We start from the raw sequence: 22,166 nt of genomic DNA on the forward strand, positions 1-22,166 counted from the left end.
GGGGCGCAGGAAGTACCGTGGGAGGTGGGGACCCTGAAGTTCCAATAGTGAAGGCCAGTCAGAACTGCGTTCGAATCCCACATCTGCTTTACCAAACTCATGTTTGATATGGTTATTCTATTTAATTAATTCAGTATACATTTACTGTGCACCTACTGTTGGGCCTCATTTGCTGTTTGCACCACCCAAGGACTCCTAGCTTAAGGAAGACCTACAATAGTTTTAAATTTTAGATCTAATGATCCCGTGGGGCTGTTACAATTATAAGCACCTTCAGTCATCAGAGGAGTCCTGGCGGCACAGTCATTAGCTCACTGGTAACCAAAAAGTCAGGGGTTCAAACTCACCAGCCACTTCGTGGGAGAAAGGCATGGCAATTTGTTCCCATAAAGATTTGCAGCCTCGGAAACCCTATGGGGCAGCTCTACTCTGTCTTATAGGGTCGCTGAGTCGGAGTTGACTCCATAGCAGTGGGTTTTTCATTTACCAGATGAGGACCCCTGGCTCAGAAGGGTTAAGCTGCTGACGGAGGGGTGGTATGGTGGGGTGTGTTGGGGGGGTGTTTATGGTAGCAGCCAGGATGTAAGGATGAACTCCCCAAGGCCGCCAGCCGCTCTTTCCTGGTCTTTGATCCCTAGGACAACCCAACGGTCGAGAAGGGGCTGCTGGGAGAGCCACACCCCAGCCCATTCCAGAGGCCCCACCCGGAAGTGAGAATTCCGAGGTCAGCCAAGACTGTCGTCCCATTGGCCTGGCAGCGGCCAGAAGATCAACCTTCCCATTGGCTGGACAGGCAGGGGAGGGGCTCACGGTGCGCACCCTCCTACAGCTGCCCGGGAGACAGACCTTCTCATTGGCTGGGTGGCAGGGGCGGAGCTTGTGGTGCCCTGCTGGGAGACCAGCCTTTCCATTGGTTGGGCAGAGGGGCGGGGCTCGAGATGCGTTGCCAACCGCGTGCTGCCCACGCGGGAGCTGCCGGTGTATGTTAAAGTGCTCGCTCAGTGCGAGATCCGGCGCAGTGCGCCTTCTGGAGCTCGGGTTCAGACATGGCCTCTCCGGCCAGCGCGGACAGTGTTCGCAGGAAGCCCCGCCTGGCAGCGTCGTTGCAGATCAGTCCCGGGCCCATCCCTTGGCGGCCCTCGAGTAGTCTGGGCCAAGATCCCTTGAAGCCCGCACCCAGCCCCAGCGTGAAGGAGGACGATGAGGGTGGCAGGCAGCCCCAGGCTTCAGCGGCAGAGGATGGTGGGCTGGGACTGGGGGCGGAGCGGGGGCAGGGCAGCCTGGGCACGGGAGCTTTGGGGGACGGATGGGGACGTCCCCAAGGGTCTCTGTTTCTCCCGCAGGGGCAGCCGGGGACTTCCCGAAGGCAGCCGGGCAGCTGAGCCTGCAGCTCAAAAACCCACCCCCAGGCAAGGCCGTGGACTTGCTCACGCAGTATGCAGCCAGCCTGGGTGTCTCGCTGATATTCCGAGAGAATAAAACGGCAGGTGAGCACCTGGGTACCAGGTATTCGGTGATGGGGAGGGGGTTGGGGAAGGTGGACACTGGCCTCCGTGCTCTGAAGACCGGCTGATGACCACCTGACCCCACACGAAGTGAGAGGGGGACTGTGAGCTGCACAGAGCGTGGACATTTGAGGTGGACTCTCCTTCCTGTGAGCAGCTACACACCAGCCACCATTAGACATCTTATGTGGCAGAGCCATGGCAAAGGAATATGATCCCCATCCAAAGCTCAGGGAGGCTGATGGACTTGCCCCAAGCTACCTACTTAGCACACTTTTTTGAGGGCCAGTTACATGCCACTTGCTGTGCCAGCATTGAAGATATTTGAAGGAGGGTGACACCATAGAAGTATAATCATTACCCATGTCTTTTCTCCTTCCTCAACAGAACCACCAGCTCACCAATACAAACAGATACACATAGAGCAATACACCAGGTCCTAAGGCCAGGCTACCAACCTTAAGCCAGCACATTGTCACTGTCTAAGGAGGTTTTAAGGAGGTAGTAAGGGAATCATTCCTCAAGCCGTGGCAACATTATAAAACCTTCTAAGAGAACCCCAAGGAGTCCCTGGGTGATGCAGACAGTTAGTGTGTTTGGTCGCTAACCAAAAGGTTGAAGGTTCAAGTTCACCCAGAGGCACCTTGGAAGAAAGGCCTGGTAATCGACTTAAGAAAAATCAGCCATGAAGATCCTGTGGAGTGCAATTCTACTCTGACACACACGGGGTTACCATGAGTTGGAATTGACTTGACAGCAGCTGGTAAGAGAACCCCATATGAACCACTCAATAAGAGACAATGATATATAACAGTAAAGAGTCCTGGGTGATGTGCTAGGCACTGTTTGAAGGGCTTCAGGCATGATAACTCATCCAGTCCTCACAAGGACTCTTGAGGTAGGTACGGTACTGTTAGCATCGTTTTACAGACGGGGAGACTGAGGCCAGAGAGGTCACACAGAGAGTGAGTGGTATGCCATTGATGGTGCTTGTTTCCACCGTTTACATGGGAAGGCATGGTTTTTAATCATTAACTTTTTAATTTCGATGATAGTATGAAGAACTCCCGTAAACTCGTCACCCAGAGTCATCAGTTAGCATTTAACACATTTGCTTTGTGCGTCTCTCCTCCTCTATATGTTTATCTATATATAAATACTCACATTATTTTTTCAAGTAATTTGGAAGTTAATCATAGACCCGCATGCCCCTTTATCCCTAAACACCTCAGATTGTGTTTCCTTAAGAACAAGGATATTCTCTTATATAACTATAGTATAATTATCAAATTGCAGAAATCCAACATTGATGCAATCACCTGTTGCTGTCAAGTTGATTCTGACTCAAAGCAACGCTATAAGCAGAGTAAAACTGCCCCATAGGGTTTCCAAGGAGTGCCTGATGGATTCGAACTGCTGACCTTTTGGTTAGCAGCCGAGGTCTTTACCACTGCACCACCAGGGCTTCATTGCTAATAACACTGTTATTTAATTACCACTCACATTGAAATTTGTCCCAATAATGCTGTTCATGGCCATTTGTTCTCAGTCCAGCATCGCATGTTACACTTCGCTGTCCCACCTCTTGAATCCCCTGTGATCTGGAACAATTCTTCACAGTCTTTGTCTTTCATGACATTCATGCTTTGAAGAGCAGGCCAGTTTTGGGTTTGTCTGTTTCCTTGGGATTAGGTTCAAGTTCTGCATTATGGATGGGAATGCACACAAATGGTGTCATGTCCCTCGAAGGACATCACACCAGGAGGCATGTGATTTTGGTTGGTCCTGAAGCAGGTGGTGCCAGCTGTGATGCTTGATTAGGGCGATGTCTGCCAGCTGCCTTTGCTTCCCCCTTGGGTTTAAAGGGGAGGTATTTGGAGAGCATGGAAGTATCCTGTTCCACATCACACGCTGTTACTTAGTGACTTTAGCAAACACGATGAGCCTCACCAGATCTCATTTTTGCTGGCTGCAAAGCGGTGGTTTTCTAATGCCAGCATCCCTTTTACATCTGTTTGTTGGCATTGTCAAGGCTTTTTTTTTTTTTTTTTAGTTGTGCTGTAAGTGAAAGTTTATAGTTCAAGTTAGCTTCTCATACAAAAGTTTATACACACATTGTTATGTGGCCCTACTTGCTCTCCCAGTAACGTGACAGCACACTCCTTCTTTCTACTTTGGATTTTCTGTGTCCATTCAACCAGCTGCTGTCCCTCTCTGCCCTCTCATTTCGCCTCCGGACAGGAGCTACCCATTTAGTCTCATGTGTCTACTTGGGCTAAGAAGCACTCTCTTCACGAGTATCATTTTATGTCTTATACCCAAAGCCAGTGCCGTCGAATCAATTCCGACTCGTAGCGACCCTACAGGACAGAGTAGACCTGCCCCATAGAGTTTCCAAGGAGCGCCTGGCAGATTCAAACTGCCAGCCCTTCGGTTAGCAGCTGCAGCACTTAACCACTGCGCCACCAGGGTTTCCATTTATGTCTTATAGTTCAGTCTAATCTCTGTCTGAAGAGTTCACTTTGGGAATAGTTTCAGTTCTGGGCTAACAGAGTCCAGGGGCCATGTCTTCTGGAGTCCCTGCAGTCTCAGTCAGACCATTAAGTCTGATTTTTTTACTAGAATTTGAGTTCTGCACCCCGCTTTTCTCCTACTCCATCAGGGACTCTCTGTCTTATGCTCTTGTCAGGGTGGTCACTGGTGGTAGATGGCACCATCTAGTTCTTCTCATCTCAGGCTGATGGAGTCTCTGGTTTATGTGGCCCTTTCTGTCTCTTGGGCTAATATTTTCCTTGTGTCTTTGGTGTTCTTCAGTCTCCTTTGCTCCAGGTGGGTTGGAAAAAATCAATGCATATTAGATGGCCGCTTGCTAGCTTTTAAGACCTCAAACGTCACTCACCAAGGCTGCATGCAGAATATTTTCTTAATAAACTTTTTTATGCCAATTGACCTAGATGTCCCCTGAAACCATGGTCCCTAGACCCCTGCCCCTGCTTCTCTGTCCCTCAAAGTGTTTGACTGTATTCAGGAAACTTCTTAGCTTTTGGTTTAGTCCCGTTGTGCCGACTTCCCCTGTATTGTGAGTTGTCCTTCTCTTCATCTAAGGTAATTCTTGTCTGCTATCTAGTTAGTGGAAACCCTGGTGGCGTAGTGGTTAGGTGCTACAACTGCCAACCAAAAGACTGGCAGTTTGAATCCACCAGGCGCTCCTTGGAAAACTCTACGGGGTAGTTCTACTCTGTCCTATAGGGTCTCTGTGTCAGAATTGACTAGACGGCAACGGGTTTTGTTTTTTTTTTAATCTAGTTAGTAAATATCCCTCTCCCTCCCTCCCCACCCTCGTAACCATCAAAGAATGTCTTCTTCTGTGTTTAAACCTTTTCTTGAGTTCTTATAATAGTGGTCTCATACAATATTTGTCATTTCGTGATTAATTTCACTCAGCATAATGCCTTCCAGATTCAACCATGTTATGAAATGTTCCGCGGATTCATCGTTGTTCTTTATTGTTGCATAGTATTCTGTTGTGTGAATGTACCATAATTTGTTTATCCATTCGTCCGTTGATGGGCACCTAGGTTGTTTCCATCTTTTTGCTCTTGTGAACAGTGCTGCAGTGAACATAGGTGTGCATGTATCTATTCATGTGACGGCTCTTATTTCTCTAGGGTATATTCCAAGGAGTGGGATTGCTGGATCCTATGGTACTTCTATTTCTAGCTCTCTAAGGAAGCGCCAAATCAATTTCCAAAGTGGTTGTATCACTTTACATTCCCACCAGCAGTGTATAAGTGTTCCAGTCTCTCTACAACCTCTCCAACCTTTTTTATTTTGTGTTTTTTGGATTAATGCTAGCCTTGCTGGGGTGAGGTTGTATCTCACTGTAATTTTGATTTCCATTTCTCTAATGGCTAATGATCCTGAGCATTTCCTCGCGTATCTGGTAGCTGCCTGAATGTCTTCGTTGGTGAAATGCCTGTTCTTATCTTTTACCCATTTTTTAATTGGGTTGTCTTTTTGTTGTTGAGGTTTTGCAGTATATTTTCAATGCTGTTAGAGTTTGTTTTATGTATTTTGGAGCCCTGTAGTTGGGTGCATGTTTGTTATGGTTATATCTTCCTGGAGTACTGACCCTTTAATTGTTGTATAGTGTCCTTCATTATCGTTTGTGGTGGATTTTACTTTAAAGTCTACTTTGCCAGAGATTGATACTGCCACTCCTGCTCTTTTTTGATGGTTGTTTGCTTGATATATTATTTTCCATCCATTGAGTTTTAGTTCGTCTCTGTCTTTAAGTCTAAGGCAAGTCTCTTGTAGGCAGCATATAAATGGATCGTGTTTTTTTTAATCCACCCTGCTACTCTCTGTCTCTTTATTGGTGCATTTAATTCATTTACATTCAGCATAATTATTGATAAGTATGAGTTTAGTGCTGTCATTTTGATGTCTTTTTTTGTGTTGTTGACAGTTTCTTTGTTCCACTTAATTTTCGGGGGTGAGTCATCTTTCTTTATGTATTTTCTTTTCATCCTATTCTTTGTTGTTTATATTGTATTTGCTGAGTCTTTATTTATTTTTTTTTTTTGAATGTGTAGGATTGTGAATTTCCTTTGTGCTTATCTTAATATTTACCCATATCTTTCTGAGTTTAAACCAATCTTTTATTTTTTTATATATTACCTTGTTTTCCTCTCCATATGAAACATCTATGACTACATTTTTTTAGTCCCTCTTTTTTGTTTTAATGTTGTCATCTTTTACATATTGAAAGTTTTGTTTACCTATTTTCAGCATTTTAGCTTTGATTTATTTTTGTGATTTCCCTATCTGGGTTGATATCTGGTTGCTCTGTCCTGTGTTCTAGCCTTGGGTTGTTATCTGATGTTAACGATTTTTCCAACCGCAGGACTCACTTTAGTATTTCTTGTAATTCTGGTTTGGTTTTTGCAAATTCCCTAAACTTCTGTTTATCTGGAAATGTCCTAATTTTGCCATTATATATGAGAAGCAGTTTTGCTGGATATGTAATTCTTGGTGGGCAATTTTTTTCCTTCAAGGCTTTGTGTGTGTCATCCTGTTGCCTTCTTGCCTGCATGGTTTCTGCTGAGTAGTCCAAGCTTATTCTTATTAATTCTTCTTTCTAGATGACTTTTCATTTATCCCTAGCCACTCTTAAAATTCTCTCTTTATCTTTGGTTTTGGCAAGTTTGATTATAATATGCCTTGGTGACTTTCTTTTGGGATTTGCTTTGTGCAGGGTTCAGTGAACATCTTGGATGGATATCTTCTCATCTTTCATGATATCAGGGAAGTTTTCTGCCAACAAGTCTTCAACAATTCTCTATTTTCTTTTGTCCTCCCATGTTCTGGTACTCCAATCACGTGTAGTTTATTCCTCTTGATAGAGTCCCACATAATTCTTAGGGCTTCTTCAGTTTTTTTTAATTCTTTCATCTGGTTTTTCCTCAAATAGTTGGTGCCAAGTGCTTTATCTTCAAACTCACAAATTCTGACTTCCATTGCCTCAATTCTGCTCTTTTGGCTTTCTGTTGAGTTATCTAATTCTGAAATTTTACTGTTAATCTTCTGGATTTCTGTTTGCTGTCTTTCTGTGGATTCTTGCAGCCTGTTAAATTTGTCACTGTGCTTTTCTATAATCTCCTTAAGTTCTTCTGTTGCTTTGTCTGTGTGTTCCTTGGATTGTTCTGTGTTTTGCCTGATCTCCTTCCTGATCTCTTGAAAAGTTCTGTATATTAATCTCTTTTTTCTACCTCTGGTAATTCCAGGAGGTTATCTTCAGCCAGAAGACACCTTGATTCTTTGTTTTGGAAGCTTGCTGAAGCCATCATGGTTTGCCTCTTTATGTGATTTGATATTGACTGTTGTCTCCGAGCCATCAATAAGTTATTATATTTAATTTTTGTTTACTGTGTCCCAGCTTCTTGTTTTGTTTTGTTTTGATATGCCCAAATAGGCTGCTCGTGTGAGCTGCTTGGATTATTGCCATCTTTGAAGCTCTAATTCCCGTCACCAGGGGGTTAAATCTGTTACTAGGTGTGTGAGCCCAGGAGTCCATTCACTTTTCTTGTATGGATTCAGCTTAGGTGTCCAGATAGTCAGTCACCAAGCATGTGGTGCAGGTTCTTACCTGTAGTCCTAGACAGACAGGGTTGATTGTAGTAGGCACAGGTATCTGGCAGCAGTAGGGGGTCACGCACTGAGCAAGGTAGGGGGCTGATGGCTGCCCCTGAGTGTCTAGGAAGAAAGTATGTCCCTGTTCCCTAGAGTGCGTAGGTGGGTGGGTTTTGCAGCCAGACTATGGGCACCCAGTGCTGTTGACTGTAAGGACTGGGAGGTACCACTTATTCTTGTACCTCTGTTCCAGGTGGCTAGGTGGTGTGGGTGGAGGCACCAGTCCTCAGGCCCCTGATGTGGGTAGGTGAGGACCCTGCTTAATAGGCAGAGCAGTGTCAAAAGTCACGAACCTGCCTTTCCACCATATAGCTGAAACAGTTGAAGTTAGACTTCAGGTATACACCCTTTTGTGCTGTGCTAATGAGGGCCTATGCTGTTGAAATGGGCCCACACAGGTCTATGTAGGGGTGAAGGGCATTCAAAGTCTGTGGATCTCTTATGCCTGTATCTAGGCAAAGGAGCTGTACCTGCCCCAAGTTCCCAGCTTAGAGGAGCTGGCAGATTATTTTTTCCTGTTTGTTAATTTGTTCCCTCTCCCAGGCTGGGAAGATGGCTCAGGGTGCGTGATGGGCCCTATTTCTGGCTCAGGGGAAGTGGCAGTCAGCCCAGGACCGGTGCAGAAGGAGGGAACAGGAGCAGGTTCTTCCCAAACAGGGTGTTTTTTTTATCTGTGCAGTAGGTTAGACATATGCACTTATCTTTTGCTGATTGAGGGTCACTTCTCGCTGGTTCTGGAGAGTTGAGCAGACTCTCTGCAGTTCGGTCTCTCTGATGTGGAAAACACATTCCGAACACCATTGCTTACCTCACCACACTTGTCAGCCGATCTGGCCTGCAGAATCAGATCTGCTGCTTTTGCACAGTCTCTCCCTCCCTCTGCAAGTCAGTAGATTGCTCAACTTTGCCCTTGATGTTCAGGGCTTCTAGATTGTCATACATAATCAATTCACTTGTTTTTTCTTTGTTGTAAGAGGGACGACCGGAAGTGTCTGAGTACTCCACCATCTTGGCACCACCTCCCAAGGCTCTTCTTTAAAAAAAAGAAATTATTTTTTTGTTGTTGAGAATACATACAGTAGAACATACACCAACTCAACAGTTTCTACATGTGCAATTCACTTACATTGATTCCGTTTTTCAGGTTGTGCAACCATTCTTACTCTCCTTTTCTGAGTTGTTCCTCTGCTATTAACATAAACTCACTGTCCCCTAAGTTTCCTATCTAATCTTTCAAGTTGTTGTTGTCAGTTTGATCCCACATAGATAGATCTTTAAAGAGAACAATGCTCAAGACATTCTTTACTAGTTAAGCTAAACTGTTGTTTGATTTTACAAAGACTTCAGGGGATATTCTTGGGTTAAGGCTTAAAGATTTTCCCTGGGTAGTATCAAGGCCTTTTTTTTTATTATTATTTTTATTGTGCTTTAAGTCAAAGTTTACAAATCAAGTCAGCCTCTCATATAAAAATTTATATACACCTTGCTGTGTACTTCTAGTTGCTCTCCCCCTAGTGAGGCAGCACACTCCTTCTCTCTACCCTGTATTCCCTGTGTCCATTCAGCCAGCTTCTGTCCCCCTCTGCCTTCTCCTCTCCCCTCCAGGCAGGAGCTGCCCACATAGTCTCATGTGTCTACTTGATCCAAGAAGCTCACTCCTCACCAGTATCATTTTCTATCTTATAGTCTAGTCCAATCCCTGTCTGAAGAGTTGGCTTTGCAAATGGTTCCACTCTTGGGCTAACAGAAGATCTGGGGACCATGACCCCCGGAGTCCTTCTAGTCTCAGTCAGACCGTTAAGTCTGGTCTTTTTATTTTATTTTTTTTTTTTTATTTATTTTTTTTTTTATAATAACTTTTATTAAGCTTCAAGTGAACGTTTACAAATCCAATCAGTCTGTCACATATAAGTTTACATACATCTCACTCCCTACTCCCACTTACTCTCCCCGTCTTGAGTCAGCCCTTTCAGTCTCTCCTTTCTTGACAATTTTGCCGGCTTCCCTCTCTCTCTATCCTCCCATCCCCCCTCCAGACAAGAGTTGCCAACACAATCTCAAGTGTACACCTGATATAATTAGCTCACTCTTCATCAGCGTCTCTCTCCCACCCGCTGACCTGTCCCTTTCATGTCTGATGAGTTGTCTTCAGGGATGGTTCCTGTCCTGTGTCAACAGAAGGTCTGGAGAGCATGGCCGCCGGGATTCCTCCAGTCTCAGTCAGACCATTAAGTTTGGTCTTCTTATGAGAATTTGGGGTCTGCATCCCACTGCTCTCCTGCTCCCTCAGGGGTCCTCTGCTGAGCTCCCTGTCAGGGCAGTCATCGATTGTGGCCGGGCACCAACTAGTTCTTCTGGTCTCAGGATGATGTAGGTCTCTTGTTCATGTGGCCCTTTCTGTCTCTTGGGCTCTTAGTTGTCATGTGGGCTTGGTGTTCTTCATTTTCCTTTGCTCCAGGTGGGTTGAGACCAATTGCTGCATCTTAGATGGCTGCTTGTTAGCATTTAAGACCCCAGACGCCACATTTCAAAGTGGGATGCAGAATGATTTCATAATAGAATTATTTTGCCAATTGACTTAGAAGTCCCCGCAAACCATGTTCCCCAGACCCCCGCGCTTGCTCCGCTGAGCTTTGAAGCATTCATTTTATCCCGGAAACTTCTTTGCTTTTGGTCCAGTCCAATTGAGCTGACCTTCCATGTATTGAGTGTTGTCTTTCCCTTCACCTAAAGCAGTTCTTATCTACTGATTAATCAATAGAAAAACCCTCTCCCACCCTCCCTCCCTCCCCCCCTCGTAACCACAAAAGTATGTGTTCTTCTCAGGTTTACTATTTCTCAAGATCTTATAATAGTGGTCTTATACAGTATTTGTCCTTTTGCCTCTGACTCATTTCGCTCAGCATAATGCCTTCCAGGTTCCTCCATGTTATGAAATGTTTCAGAGATTCATCACTGTTCTTTATCGATGCGTAGTATTCCATTGTGTGAATATACCACAATTTATTTACCCATTCATCCGTTGATGGACACCTTGGTTGCTTCCAACTTTTTGCTATTGTAAACAGAGCTGCAATAAACATGGGTGTGCATATATCTGTTTGTATGAAGGCTCTTGTATCTCTAGGGTATATTCCGAGGAGTGGGATTTCTGGGTTGTATGGTAGTTCTATTTCTAACTGTTTAAGATAACGCCAGATAGATTTCCAAAGTGGTTGTACCATTTTACATTCCCACCAGCAGTGTATGAGAGTTCCAATCTCTCCGCAGCCTCTCCAACATTTATTATTTTGTGTTTTTTGGATTAATGCCAGCCTTGCTGGTGTGAGATGGAATCTCATCGTAGTTTTAATTTGCATTTCTCTAATGGCTAATGATCGAGAGCATTTTCTCATGTATCTGTTGGCTGCCTGAATATCTTCTTTAGAGAAATGTGTGTTCATATCCTTTGCCCACTTCTTGATTGGGTTGTTTGTCTTTTTGTGGTTGAGTTTTGACAGAATCATGTAGATTTTAGAGATCAGGCGCTGGTCGGAGATGTCATAGCTGAAAATTCTTTCCCAATCTGTAGGTGGTCTTTTTACTCTTTTGGTGAAGTCTTTAGATGAGCATAGGTGTTTGATTTTTAGGAGCTCCCAGTTATCGGGTTTCTCTTCATCATTTTTGGTAATGTTTTGTATTCTGTTTATACCTTGTATTAGGGCTCCTAGGGTTCTCCCAATTTTTTCTTCCATGATCTTTATCGTTTTAGTCTTTATGTTTAGGTCTTTGATCCACTTGGAGTTAGTTTTTGTGCATGGTGTGAGGTATGGGTCCTGTTTCATTTTTTTGCAAATGGATATCCAGTTATGCCAGCACCATTTGTTAAAAAGGCTGTCTTTTCCCCAGTTAATTGACACTGGTCCTTTGTCAAATATCAGCTGCTCATACGTGGATGGATCTATGTCTGGGTTCTCAATTCTGTTCCATTGGTCTATGTGTCTGTTGTTGTACCAATACCAGGCTGTTTTGACTACTGTGGCTGTATAATAGGTTCTGAAGTCAGGTAAGGTGAGGCCTCCCACTTTCTTCTTCTTTTTCAGTAGTGCTTTGCTTATCCGGGGCTTCTTTCCCTTCCATATGAAATTGGTGATTTGTTTCTCTATCCCCTTAAAATATGACATTGGAATTTGGATCGGAAGTGCGTTAAATGTATAGATGGCTTTTGGTAGAATAGACATTTTTACTATGTTAAGTCTTCCTATCCATGAGCAAGGTATGTTTTTCCACTTAAGTATGTCCTTTTGAATTTCTTGTAGTAGAGCTTTGTAGTTTTCTTTGTATAGGTCTTTTACATCCTTGGTAAGATTTATTCCTAAGTATCTTATCTTCTTGGGGGCTACCGTGAATGGTATTGATTTGGTTATTTCCTCTTCGGTGTTCTTTTTGTTGATGTAGAGGAATCCAAGTGATTTTTGGATGTTTATTTTATAACCTGAGACTCTGCCAAACTCTTCTATTAGTTTCAGTAGTTTTCTGGAGGATTCCTTAGGGTTTTCTGTGTATATAATCATGTCATCTGCAAATAGTGATAACTTTACTTCTTCCTTGCCAATCCGGATACCTTTTATTTCTTTGTCTAGCCTGATTGCCCTGGCTAAGACTTCCAACACGATGTTGAATAAGAGCGGTGATAAAGGGCATCCTTGTCTGGTTCCCGTTCTCAAGGGAAATGCTTTCAGGTTCTCTCCATTTAGAGTGATATTGGCTGTTGGCTTTGCATAGATGCCCTTTATTATGTTGAGGAATTTTCCTTCAATTCCTATTTTGGTAAGAGTTTTTATCATAAATGGGTGTTGGACTTTGTCAAATGCCTTTTCTGCATCAATTGATAAGATCATGTGGTTTTTGTCTTTTGTTTTATTTATGTGATGGATTACATTAATGGTTTTTCTGATATTAAACCAGCCTTGCATACCTGGTATAAATCCCACTTGATCAGGGTGAATTATTTTTTTGATGTGTTGTTGGATTCTATTGGCTAGAATTTTGTTGAGGATTTTTGCATCAATGTTCATGAGGGATATAGGTCTATAATTTTCTTTTTTTGTAATGTCTTTACCTGGTTTTGGTATCAGGGAGATGGTGGCTTCATAGAATGAGTTGGGTAGTATTCCGTCATTTTCTATGCTTTGGAATACCTTTAGTAGTAGTGGTGTTAACTCTTCTCTGAAAATTTGGTAGAACTCTGCAGTGAAGCCGTCCGGGCCAGGACTTTTTTTTGTTGGGAGTTTTTTGATTACCGTTTCAATCTCTTTTTTTGTTATGGGTCTATTTAGTTGTTCTGCTTCTGAATGTGTTAGTTTAGGTAGGTAGTGTTTTTCAAGGAATTCATCCATTTCTTCTAGGTTTTCAAATTTGTTAGAGTACAATTTTTCATAATAATCTGAAATGATTCTTTTAATTTCATTTGGTTCTGTTGTGATGTGGTCCTTCTCATTTCTTATTCGGGTTATTTGTTTCCTTTCCTGTATTTCTTTAGTCAGTCTAGCCAATGGTTTATCAATTTTGTTAATTTTTTCAAAGAACCAGCTTTTGGCTTTGTTAATTCTTTCAATTGTTTTTCTGTTCTCTAATTCATTTAGTTCAGCTCTAATTTTTATTATTTGTTTTCTTCTGGTGCCTGATGGATTCTTTTGTTGCTCACTTTCATTTGTTCAAGTTGTAGGGACAGTTCTCTGATTTTGGCTCTTTCTTCTTTTTGTATGTGTGCATTTATTGATATAAATTGACCTCTGAGCACTGCTTTTGCTGTGTCCCAGAGGTTTTGATAGGAAGTATTTTCATTCTCGTTGCTTTCTATGAATTTCCTTATTCCCTCCTTGATGTCTTCTATAACCCAGTCTTTTTTCAGGAGGGTATTGTTCATTTTCCAAGTATTTGATTTCTTTTCCCTCGTTCTTCTGTTATTGATCTCTAGTTTTATTGCCTTGTGGTCTGAGAAGATGCTTTGTAATATTTCGATGTTTTGGACTCTGCAAAGGTTTGTTTTATGACCTAATATGTGGTCTATTCTAGAGAATGTTCCATGTGCGCTAGAAAAAAAAGTATATTTTGCAGCAGTTGGGTGGAGAGTTCTGTATAAGTCAATGAGGTCAAGTTGGTTGATTGTTGTAATTAGATCTTCCGTGTCTCTGTTGAGCTTCTTACTGGATGTCCTGTCCTTCTCCGAAAGGGGTGTGTTGAAGTCTCCTACTATAATTGTGGAGGTATCTATCTCGCTTTTCAGTTCTGTTAAAATTTGATTTATATATCTTGCAGCCCTGTCATTGGGTGCGTAAATATTTAATATGGTTATGTCTTCCTGATCAATTGTCCCTTTTATCATTATATAGTGTCCTTCTTTATCCTTTGTGGTGGATTTAAGTCTAAAGTCTATTTTGTCAGAAATTAATATTGCTACTCCTCTTCTTTTTTGCTTATTGTTTGCTTGATATACTTTTTTCCATCCTTTGAGTTTTAGTTTGTTTGTGTCTCTAAGTCTAAGGTGTGTCTCTTGTAGGCAGCATATAGATGGATCGTGTTTCTTTATCCAGTCTGTGACTCTCTGTCTCTTTATTGGTGCATTTAGTCCATTTACATTCAGGGTAATTATAGATAAATAAGTTTTTAGTGCTGTCATTTTGATGCCTTTTTATGTGTGTTGTTGACAATTTCATTTTTCCACATACTTTTTTGTGCTGAGGCGTTTTTCTTAGTAAATTGTGAGATCCTCACTTTCATAGTGTTTGACTTTATGTTAGTTGAGTCGTTACGTTTTTCTTGGTTTTTGTCTTGAGTTATAGAGTTGTTATACCTTTTTGTGGTTACCTCATTATATACCCCTATTTTTCTAAGTAAAAACCTAACTTGTATTGTTCTATATCGCCTTGTATCACTCTCCATATGGCAGTTCAATGCCTCCTGTATTTAGTCCCTCTTTTTGATTATTGTGATCTTTTACCTATTGACTTCCATGATTCCCTGTTATGTGTATTTTTTTTTTAATTAATCTTAATTTGTTTGTTTTTGTGATTTCCCTATTTGAGTTGATATCAGGACGTTCTGTTTTGTGACCTTGTGTTGTGCTGTTATCTGATATTATTGGTTCTCTGACCAAACAATATCCTTTAGTATTTCTTGTAGCTTTGGTTTGGTTTTTGCAAATTCTCTAAACTTGTGTTTGTCTGTAAATATCTTAATTTCGCCTTCATATTTCAGAGAGAGTTTTGCTGGATATATGATCCTTGGTTGGCAGTTCTTCTCCTTCAGTGTTCTGTATATGTCGTCCCATTCCCTTCTTGCCTGCATGGTTTCTGCTGAGTAGTCAGAACATATTCTTATTGATTCTCCCTTGAAGGAAACCTTTCTTTTCTCCCTGGCTGCTTTTAAAATTTTCTGTTTATCTTTGGTTTTGGGGAGTTTGATGATAATATGTCTTGGTGTTTTTCTTTTTGGATCAATCTTAAATGGGGTTCGATGAGCATCTTGGATAGATATCCTTTCGTCTTTCATGATGTCAGGGAAGTTTTCTGTCAGAAGTTCTTCAACTATTTTCTCTGTGTTTTCTGTCCCCCCTCCCTGTTCTGGGACTCCAATCACCCGCAGGTTATCCTTCTTGATAGAGTCCCACATAATTCTTAGGGTTTCTTCATTTTTTTTAATTCTTTTATCTGATTTTTTTTCAGCTATGTTGGTGTTGATTCCCTGGTCCTCCAGATGTCCCAGTCTGCATTCTAATTGCTCGAGTCTGCTCCTCTGACTTCCTAGTGTGTTGTCTAATTCTGTTATTTTATTGTTAATCTTTTGGATTTCTACATGTTGTCTCTCTATGGATTCTTGCAACTTATTAATTTTTCCAGTATGTTCTTGAATAATCTTTTTGAGTTCTTCAACAGTTTTATCAGTGTGTTCCTTGGCTTTTTCTGCAGATATCCTAATTTCATTTGTGATATCATTAAGCATTCTGTAAATTAGTTTTTTATATTCTGTATCTGATAATTCCAAAATTGTATCTTCATTTGGGAAAGATTTTGATTCTTTTGTTTGGGGAGTTGGAGAAGCTGTCACGGTCTGCTTCTTTAAGTGGTTTGATATGGATTGTTGTCTCCGAGCCATCACTGGGAAACTAGTTTTTCCAGAAAATCCGCTAAAAAAAAACTGCGTGCAGTCCAAATCCCTGTGGGACGGTTCCCCGGCTCGGATGCTACTCTTTCTGCTCCAAGATCAGTCACTGCCTCCCGGGGACTTCTCCTAACGGCTGCGTCCCACGCCGCCCGTGGAACCGGCTAGTCCCCCTCCCGGGGTTAGTTCAGGGGGGTGGAGCAGGTCTCTGTGCTTGTGCCGTACCTGACTGGTATGCTGGCTCCAGGCTCTGGAAACAATCGCTGCTTCCCCGTATTAGTTCGTTCTCCGTCTCTAAATCTGTGTTTGTTGTTCAGGGTTCGTAGATTGTTATGTATGTGATCGATTCACTTGTTTTTCCGTGTCTTTGTTGTAAGAGGGATCCGAGGTAGCGTCTGCCTAGTCCGCCATCTTGGCTCCGCCTCCTAAGTCTGGTCTTTTAATGAGATTTTGAGATCTGCATCCCACTGCCCTCCTGCTGCATCAGGGATTCTCTGTTGTGTTCCCTGTCAGGGCAGTCATTGGTTGTATCCGAGCACCATTTAGTTCTTCTGGTCTCAGGCTGATGTAGTCTGATTTACATGGCCCTTTCTGTCTCTTGGGCTCATAATTACCTTGTGTCTTTGGTGTTCTTCATTCTCTGTCAAGGCTCTTTTTAAAGTAGATGAATCTCAGTGCTGGTGAGGAGTGATAAAACAGGTTCTCTTCTAAAGGGGTACAGCTCCTTTGGGAAACAATTGAACAGTTAACCATAGTATCTTTTGGATTATCCCTCATTGTTTCTTTTGTTTTATACATAACAACTGAAATGATAGTTTGCTAGACAAATCTTTCAGATGTAGTGTCCCTGGAGAAGAGAAGGAATAGAAGCCTGCGTCTTTTGGGAAGATGGAAAGCTGTACAGGCACTCGGGGGCTTTCTTCCTGAGAGCAGTATAGCATGGGCTCCAGACCAAGACCTGGGTTTGCATCCCAGCAGCACCTGGACAAACTGCCTGCCTTCAAGTGCCTCATCTATAAAATGGAGCCATACCTTCCTACCTTGAAAGGGTTGGGTGAGGATTCAGTGTCATTAACGATGGGGCACTGTGTGCCAAGGCATGCCCAGCACCTGGCGTGGACAGTGAATGGTGTCAGGGGTTAGTGAAGCGCAGTGGCGGTCTCCTTGTCGCTCTTGTTGTCCTTGCTGTCAGGAGGAACTGTGGGTGAGAGCTGCTGGGATTCCAGCAGGGCTGGGTGTCATACCTGCTCCTAGAAAGGGCCCATGATGTGGGTGGAGGCCAGGAGGCCACTTCACCTCCCGTCCTTCCCCAGGTCCTGACATCCCCTTCTCTGTGAGTGTAGAGCTGGATGGAGTGGTCTGTTCTTTGGGCACTGCCAACAGCAAGTCAGAGGCCAAGCAGCAGGCGGCTCTGTCTGCCCTCCACTACATCAGGACTCAGCTAGAGGGCCCAGGTAAGGGGGGCTAGGGCACCATGCCCCAGCAGGATGGGAAGCCGGCAGGTGTGCAGTCTTGTGGGAGAGTGCGAGGTGGCTGTGTGTGTGCGCTGTGTGCATGCATGGATTAGGTAGGTGGCAAAGCCCATCTGGGGATCAGGCCCTGACCTGCAGAGAGCTGGGGACAGGACTGCTAGAGGAGCAGCCCATGGGACTTCTGGTTTCTGGAAGTGGAAGGCCTCCCCTCCTCTCCTCCCAATGGAACTCCTTCACTTCCTGAAGGACGGAGGGCAGACCAAGCTCCCTTGTCTCTTTTCCAGAGGCCCCCAAGACTCCTGGCAGGTCTCCACTCATCCCCCTGAGCGTAGGTACGTAGGTCCCAGCTGGCCCTGCCATGCAGCTCCCTGATCCGTGCCCCAGTGACGAGGGCAGCGACCTGACCTGTGGGCCCCACCTTTATCCTCTCCCCTTGCCCAGAGAGCATCGTGACCCACGAGCAACGCTGTGCGGCAGTGGTCAGTGCTGGCTTTGACCGCCTAGTGGACAAGAGCTCGCCGTACTGGGCCTGCAAGGAAACCGTGGCAGCGGTTATCCTGGAGAGGGGTATGGACCACTGCCCTGGCCCACCACTCTGAAGGCTTCCGCCCAGGTCCCTTGCCTGAGGCTGGGCTGTTTCTCCGCCCCTTCCCTGCACAGAGGTCCCAGGCGCGAGGGACCATGCCAAGGAGATCTATGAGCTAGTGGCACTGGGCACGGGCAGTGGTTGCTGTGCTGGCTGGCTGGAGTTCTCAGGTCGGCAGCTGCACGACTGCCATGGGCTAGTGGTTGCCCGGCGAGCCCTGCTGAGGTGAGAGGCTGGTGGTCACCGGCTGGGCCCTGCTGAGGTGAGGGGCTAGGGGTCACCAGCTGGGCCCTGCTGAGATGAGGGTCTAGTGGTTACCAGCTAGGCCATGCTGAGGTAAGGGGCTGGTGGTCACCAGCTGGGCCATGCTGAGGTGAGGGGCTGGTGGTTACCAGCTGGGCCGTGCTGATGTGAGGGCCTGGTGGTCACCAGCTGGGCCGTGCTGATGCGAGGGGCTGGTGGTCACCAGCTGGGCCATGCTGATGCAAGGGGCTGGTGGTCACCAGCTGGGCCGTGCTGAGGTGAGGGGCTGGTGGTCACCAGCTGGGCCGTGCTGATGTGAGGGCCTGGTGGTCACCAGCTGGGCCCTGCTGAGGTGAGTGTCTAGTGGTCACCAGCTGGGCCATGCTGATGTGAGGGGCTGGTGGTCACCAGCTGGGCCATGCTGATGTGAGGGCCTGGTGGTCACCAGCTGGGCCATGCTGAGGTGAGGGGCTGGGCTGGTGGTCACCAGCTAGGCCATGCTGATGTGAGGGGCTGGTGGTCACCAGTTGGGCCATGCTAAGGTGAGGGGTGATGGGCACTTGGCTGCAGCCCCACGAGGGTGGGGAGGTGGGACATGGCAGCCCCCAGCCCTTCCTCTGCCTCTTGCTCCCAGGTTTCTGTTCCGGCAGCTTCTGCTGGTAGCACAGGGCGGGCCCAGGGGCAAGGAACGGTCAGTTCTGGCCCCCCAGCCTGGGCCTGGGCCCCCCTTCACCCTCAAGCCTGGGATCTTCCTGCATCTCTATGTCAGCAACACCCCCAAGGGAGCGGCCCATGACATCTAGTATGGGGGAGCCTATGGGAGTGGGGAAAAAAAAAAAATTTTTTTTTTTTTTTTTTTATGGGAGTGGGGGTAGGGATGGAGGCAGGGGGAGGGCAGAGAACAGCCCTGATCCTCAGCCCTGCTGTCTGTCCCCATCTGCTGGCAGTGTCCCCTCATCCTCAGAAGGCAGTTTCCTGCACAGCCCCCCCTTCCGCCTACAGGCCCACATCCGCGGGGAGCTGAAGCCCGTGTGCTATGTGGCTCCTGCACTCCGTGACACCCACGTGGGCTGCCTCTCAGCCAGTGACAAGCTGGCCCGCTGGGCTGTGCTGGGGCTGGGGGGTGCCCTGCTGGCCCACTTCCTGCCACCACTGTATGCCACCAGCCTCGTTCTGGGTGAGGGGCTCTGGGGGGCATGGGGGCAGAATGTGGGGCCTGAGTGGTATGTGGCAGAGATGACTAAACCTCCCCCATACATTCTGCCTTACAGCGGACCCCTGTCATGACCCCCCCACTCTGAGCAGGGTCATCCATGCCCGACCCCGCCTGGATGGGGCTGAGGGGCCGTGCCTGCCACCTCCCTACGTCCGTACCACCCTGCACCTATTTGCAGGACCCCCGGTGGTCCCCTCAAACCCCACCCCCAGCACCTGCCACGGACTGAGCATCAACTGGAGCCTGGGGGACCCTGGCATCGAAGTTGTGGATGTGGCCACCGGGCGGGTGAAGGCAGAGTGAGAAAGGGCCAGGGGGTAGGGTTGAAGGGAGGCCCACTGGTAAGAGAACATGCTAGTCATGGGCTTGGGTCAACCCCAGCAGCCACCTGCAGGCTCCATGTATGCAACCAGAGCTTCTGTCCCTACCTGTAAGGTGGTCTTGTGGAGGGAGCCAGGTGGACACATGGTACAGGCCTGATGCTGGTCTTCCTCCTCCCAGAGGGACCCTTGGGCCTCCCTCCCGCCTCTGCAAGGCTGCCTTCCTCCAGGCCTTCCGCCAGACCGCCCATGCCCTGGACAAGCCCCACCTCTTGGCCTTGCAGACCTATGAGGCGGCCAAGGTCAGTCACCCCCCCAATCCCACTGTCTCTGTGGCATATTGTGCCCGCCACACCCCCACTCCCACCTCCACCCTCATCCCCACTAAGCACTCTTCTCCCTCTTGTCTCTTGCTCTAGGCTGGGCCCTACCAGGAGGCGCGCCAGCAGCTCTCTGTCCTTCTGGACCAGCAGGGCCTAGGGGCTTGGCCCTCGAAGGCACTGGTGGGCAAATTCAGAAACTGAAACCAGAACTTCAGGCCTGTATCCAGGCCCAGCTAGACCCCAGCGTCTGGAGGAGTGTCCTGCCACAGAGTGGGGCGCAGGGGGTGAAGCACTGCTGGTGTGCAGGGTGAGGTTGGGGTGGAGGGAGGGGCCCAGCGAGGCTGAGGGAGGGTAGTAGCATATTTGGCCTTGAATAAAGAATATGTTTCTGGTGCATCTATGTGGAGTTGTCCTTTTTGGGGGTTGGTTTGAATCCACCAGCCACTCTGCAGGAGATAGACATGGCAATCTACTTCCATAATGATTTACCGCCTCGGAAACCTATGGGGGAGTTCTACTCTTTTCTATAGGGTCGCAATGAGTCAGAATCAACTCAGTGGCAGTGGGTATGGTATGGCGTGGTATCCCTGAGCTCTATTATTTGAGGAGAGAGCCGTTCATAGACTCCTATGGTGAATACCGGTGATGGTGGGCTCTCAGCTGGCTTTTCTATATTGTGTGCCGCCTTCAAGTTGGTCCCTGACTCGTGGCAACCCCATGCAAAATGAAACGACAGTGCCCAGTTGTGTGCTGTCCCCATGATTGGTCACAGATTGGCCTGTTGTGATCCACAGGGTCTTCACTGGCTGATTTTCAGAAATCGAGCAGCAGCCCTTTCTTCCTAGTCCTGTCTTAGTCTGGAAGCTCCGCTGAAACCTGTTTAGCATCATAGCACCACACAAGCCCCCAATGGCAGATGACAGGGTAGTGGCTGCACGTGAGGTGCGTTAGTCAGCTCCCTCGTGGGAGGCGAGAATTCTACCACAGAACTGCCAATGGCCTTTTCTTCTTTAACAACAACAACAAAAACCATTGCTGTCAAGTCGATCCCACTGGTAGCCACCCTATAGGACAGAGGTAGGACTACTCCAAAGGGTTTCCCAGGAATGGCTGGTGGATTTGACCTGCCGGCCTTTTGGTTAGCAGCTGAGATCTTAACTGCTGTGCCACAGTAGTCTATGGTCTTACCTAACGTGTGGCACCTATCCCATTCACAGAGGTGGAGTTGGATTTGGGAGGGGAGGGGACTCCTCTGTGTGCTGTTGGCCGTGTGGTATGAGGGTAGCATCTCCGTGGGGGGCCAGGGCTTGGGCAGGAATAAGAGTGGCAGGGAACCAGTGCCATGTCAGCTGGTTGGAGGTGTTGACTGGGCTCAGGGAGGGTATGCAGGGCATGGCATCAGCTGTCCACCAGCTGGGAGGGGACGCGGCCCAGCGTGGGAGCCCCTGGACACTGGCTGTCATCCTTCCCTTTCTCCAGGGTGCAGTGAGCCCCAGGGAGATGGGCCCTCTGTGGGCCTCAGCCGGCAGGGAAGCCAGAGCTCCTGGCATGCCCAGGGGCACCCACACACACGTACTCCTGCAAACCTGCGACCACACCTGCCTGACAACTGTGCTGGTGAGCCACGGTGTAGGCAGTCAGGAGGCCCGTGGGACCTGGGCCCATGGGGTGAGGACCACGATGCCTTCCTGCCCCACTCCTGTGGGCTGAGACCCGTGTATGCCCAGCAGTTCCAAGGATTTGGAACTTCAGGCTGCCCTCCCAGAGAGCCTCTGAAAGGGCCAGGCCAGTCCTGGCGATGAAGCCCCTGGGGTCGTATCCCCTCTCTACAAGTCTCTTCCACTGGGTGAGTGTGTGTGACCAAGGTAAGCCATTTAACCTCAGGGCACTTTGGTCAACTCGTTCAGAGAAATTACTGGAAGGCCATTCCATTCTCATCCAGCTGGCCCGGCTGCGGCCTAGCCAATTTCTGTGTTCATCCTCTTGGCCTTGGGGGCAGGGGGCGGCAGGGCGGAGGCGGGAGAGGAAAAGGCAGTAGCTGTTACGTACGTTGTCATGTGGAAACCTGCCACCATCTAGCCCCATTTTACAGATGAGGGAACCAGCAAGGCAAAGAGCACAGGGCAAGCCCAGCAGGATGGAGCCGGCATCTGAGGCAGGCAGCCGC

General features: G+C 46.7%; 2 protein-coding genes across 2 annotated transcripts in view; one reads left to right on the plus strand and one right to left on the minus strand.

Moving 5' to 3' along the window:
• The window catches only part of TAF1C (TATA-box binding protein associated factor, RNA polymerase I subunit C), a 112,848-nt gene that overhangs the window by 10,103 nt on the left and 80,579 nt on the right, over nt 1-22,166 (minus strand). The gene's annotated exons all lie outside the window — the stretch shown is intronic.
• Nucleotides 1,047-20,200, plus strand: ADAD2 (adenosine deaminase domain containing 2). Its single transcript, XM_049863772.1, is given in 12 exon segments — nt 1,047-1,287; nt 1,290-1,345; nt 1,379-1,487; nt 17,153-17,293; nt 17,596-17,643; nt 17,753-17,878; nt 17,972-18,122; nt 18,775-18,942; nt 19,088-19,317; nt 19,412-19,655; nt 19,858-19,978; nt 20,096-20,200. Coding segments are annotated over 12 exon segments (1,740 nt in total).

This window comes from Elephas maximus, chromosome 21 (genome assembly GCF_024166365.1).
Source record: "Elephas maximus indicus isolate mEleMax1 chromosome 21, mEleMax1 primary haplotype, whole genome shotgun sequence".
NCBI lineage: Eukaryota > Metazoa > Chordata > Mammalia > Proboscidea > Elephantidae > Elephas > Elephas maximus.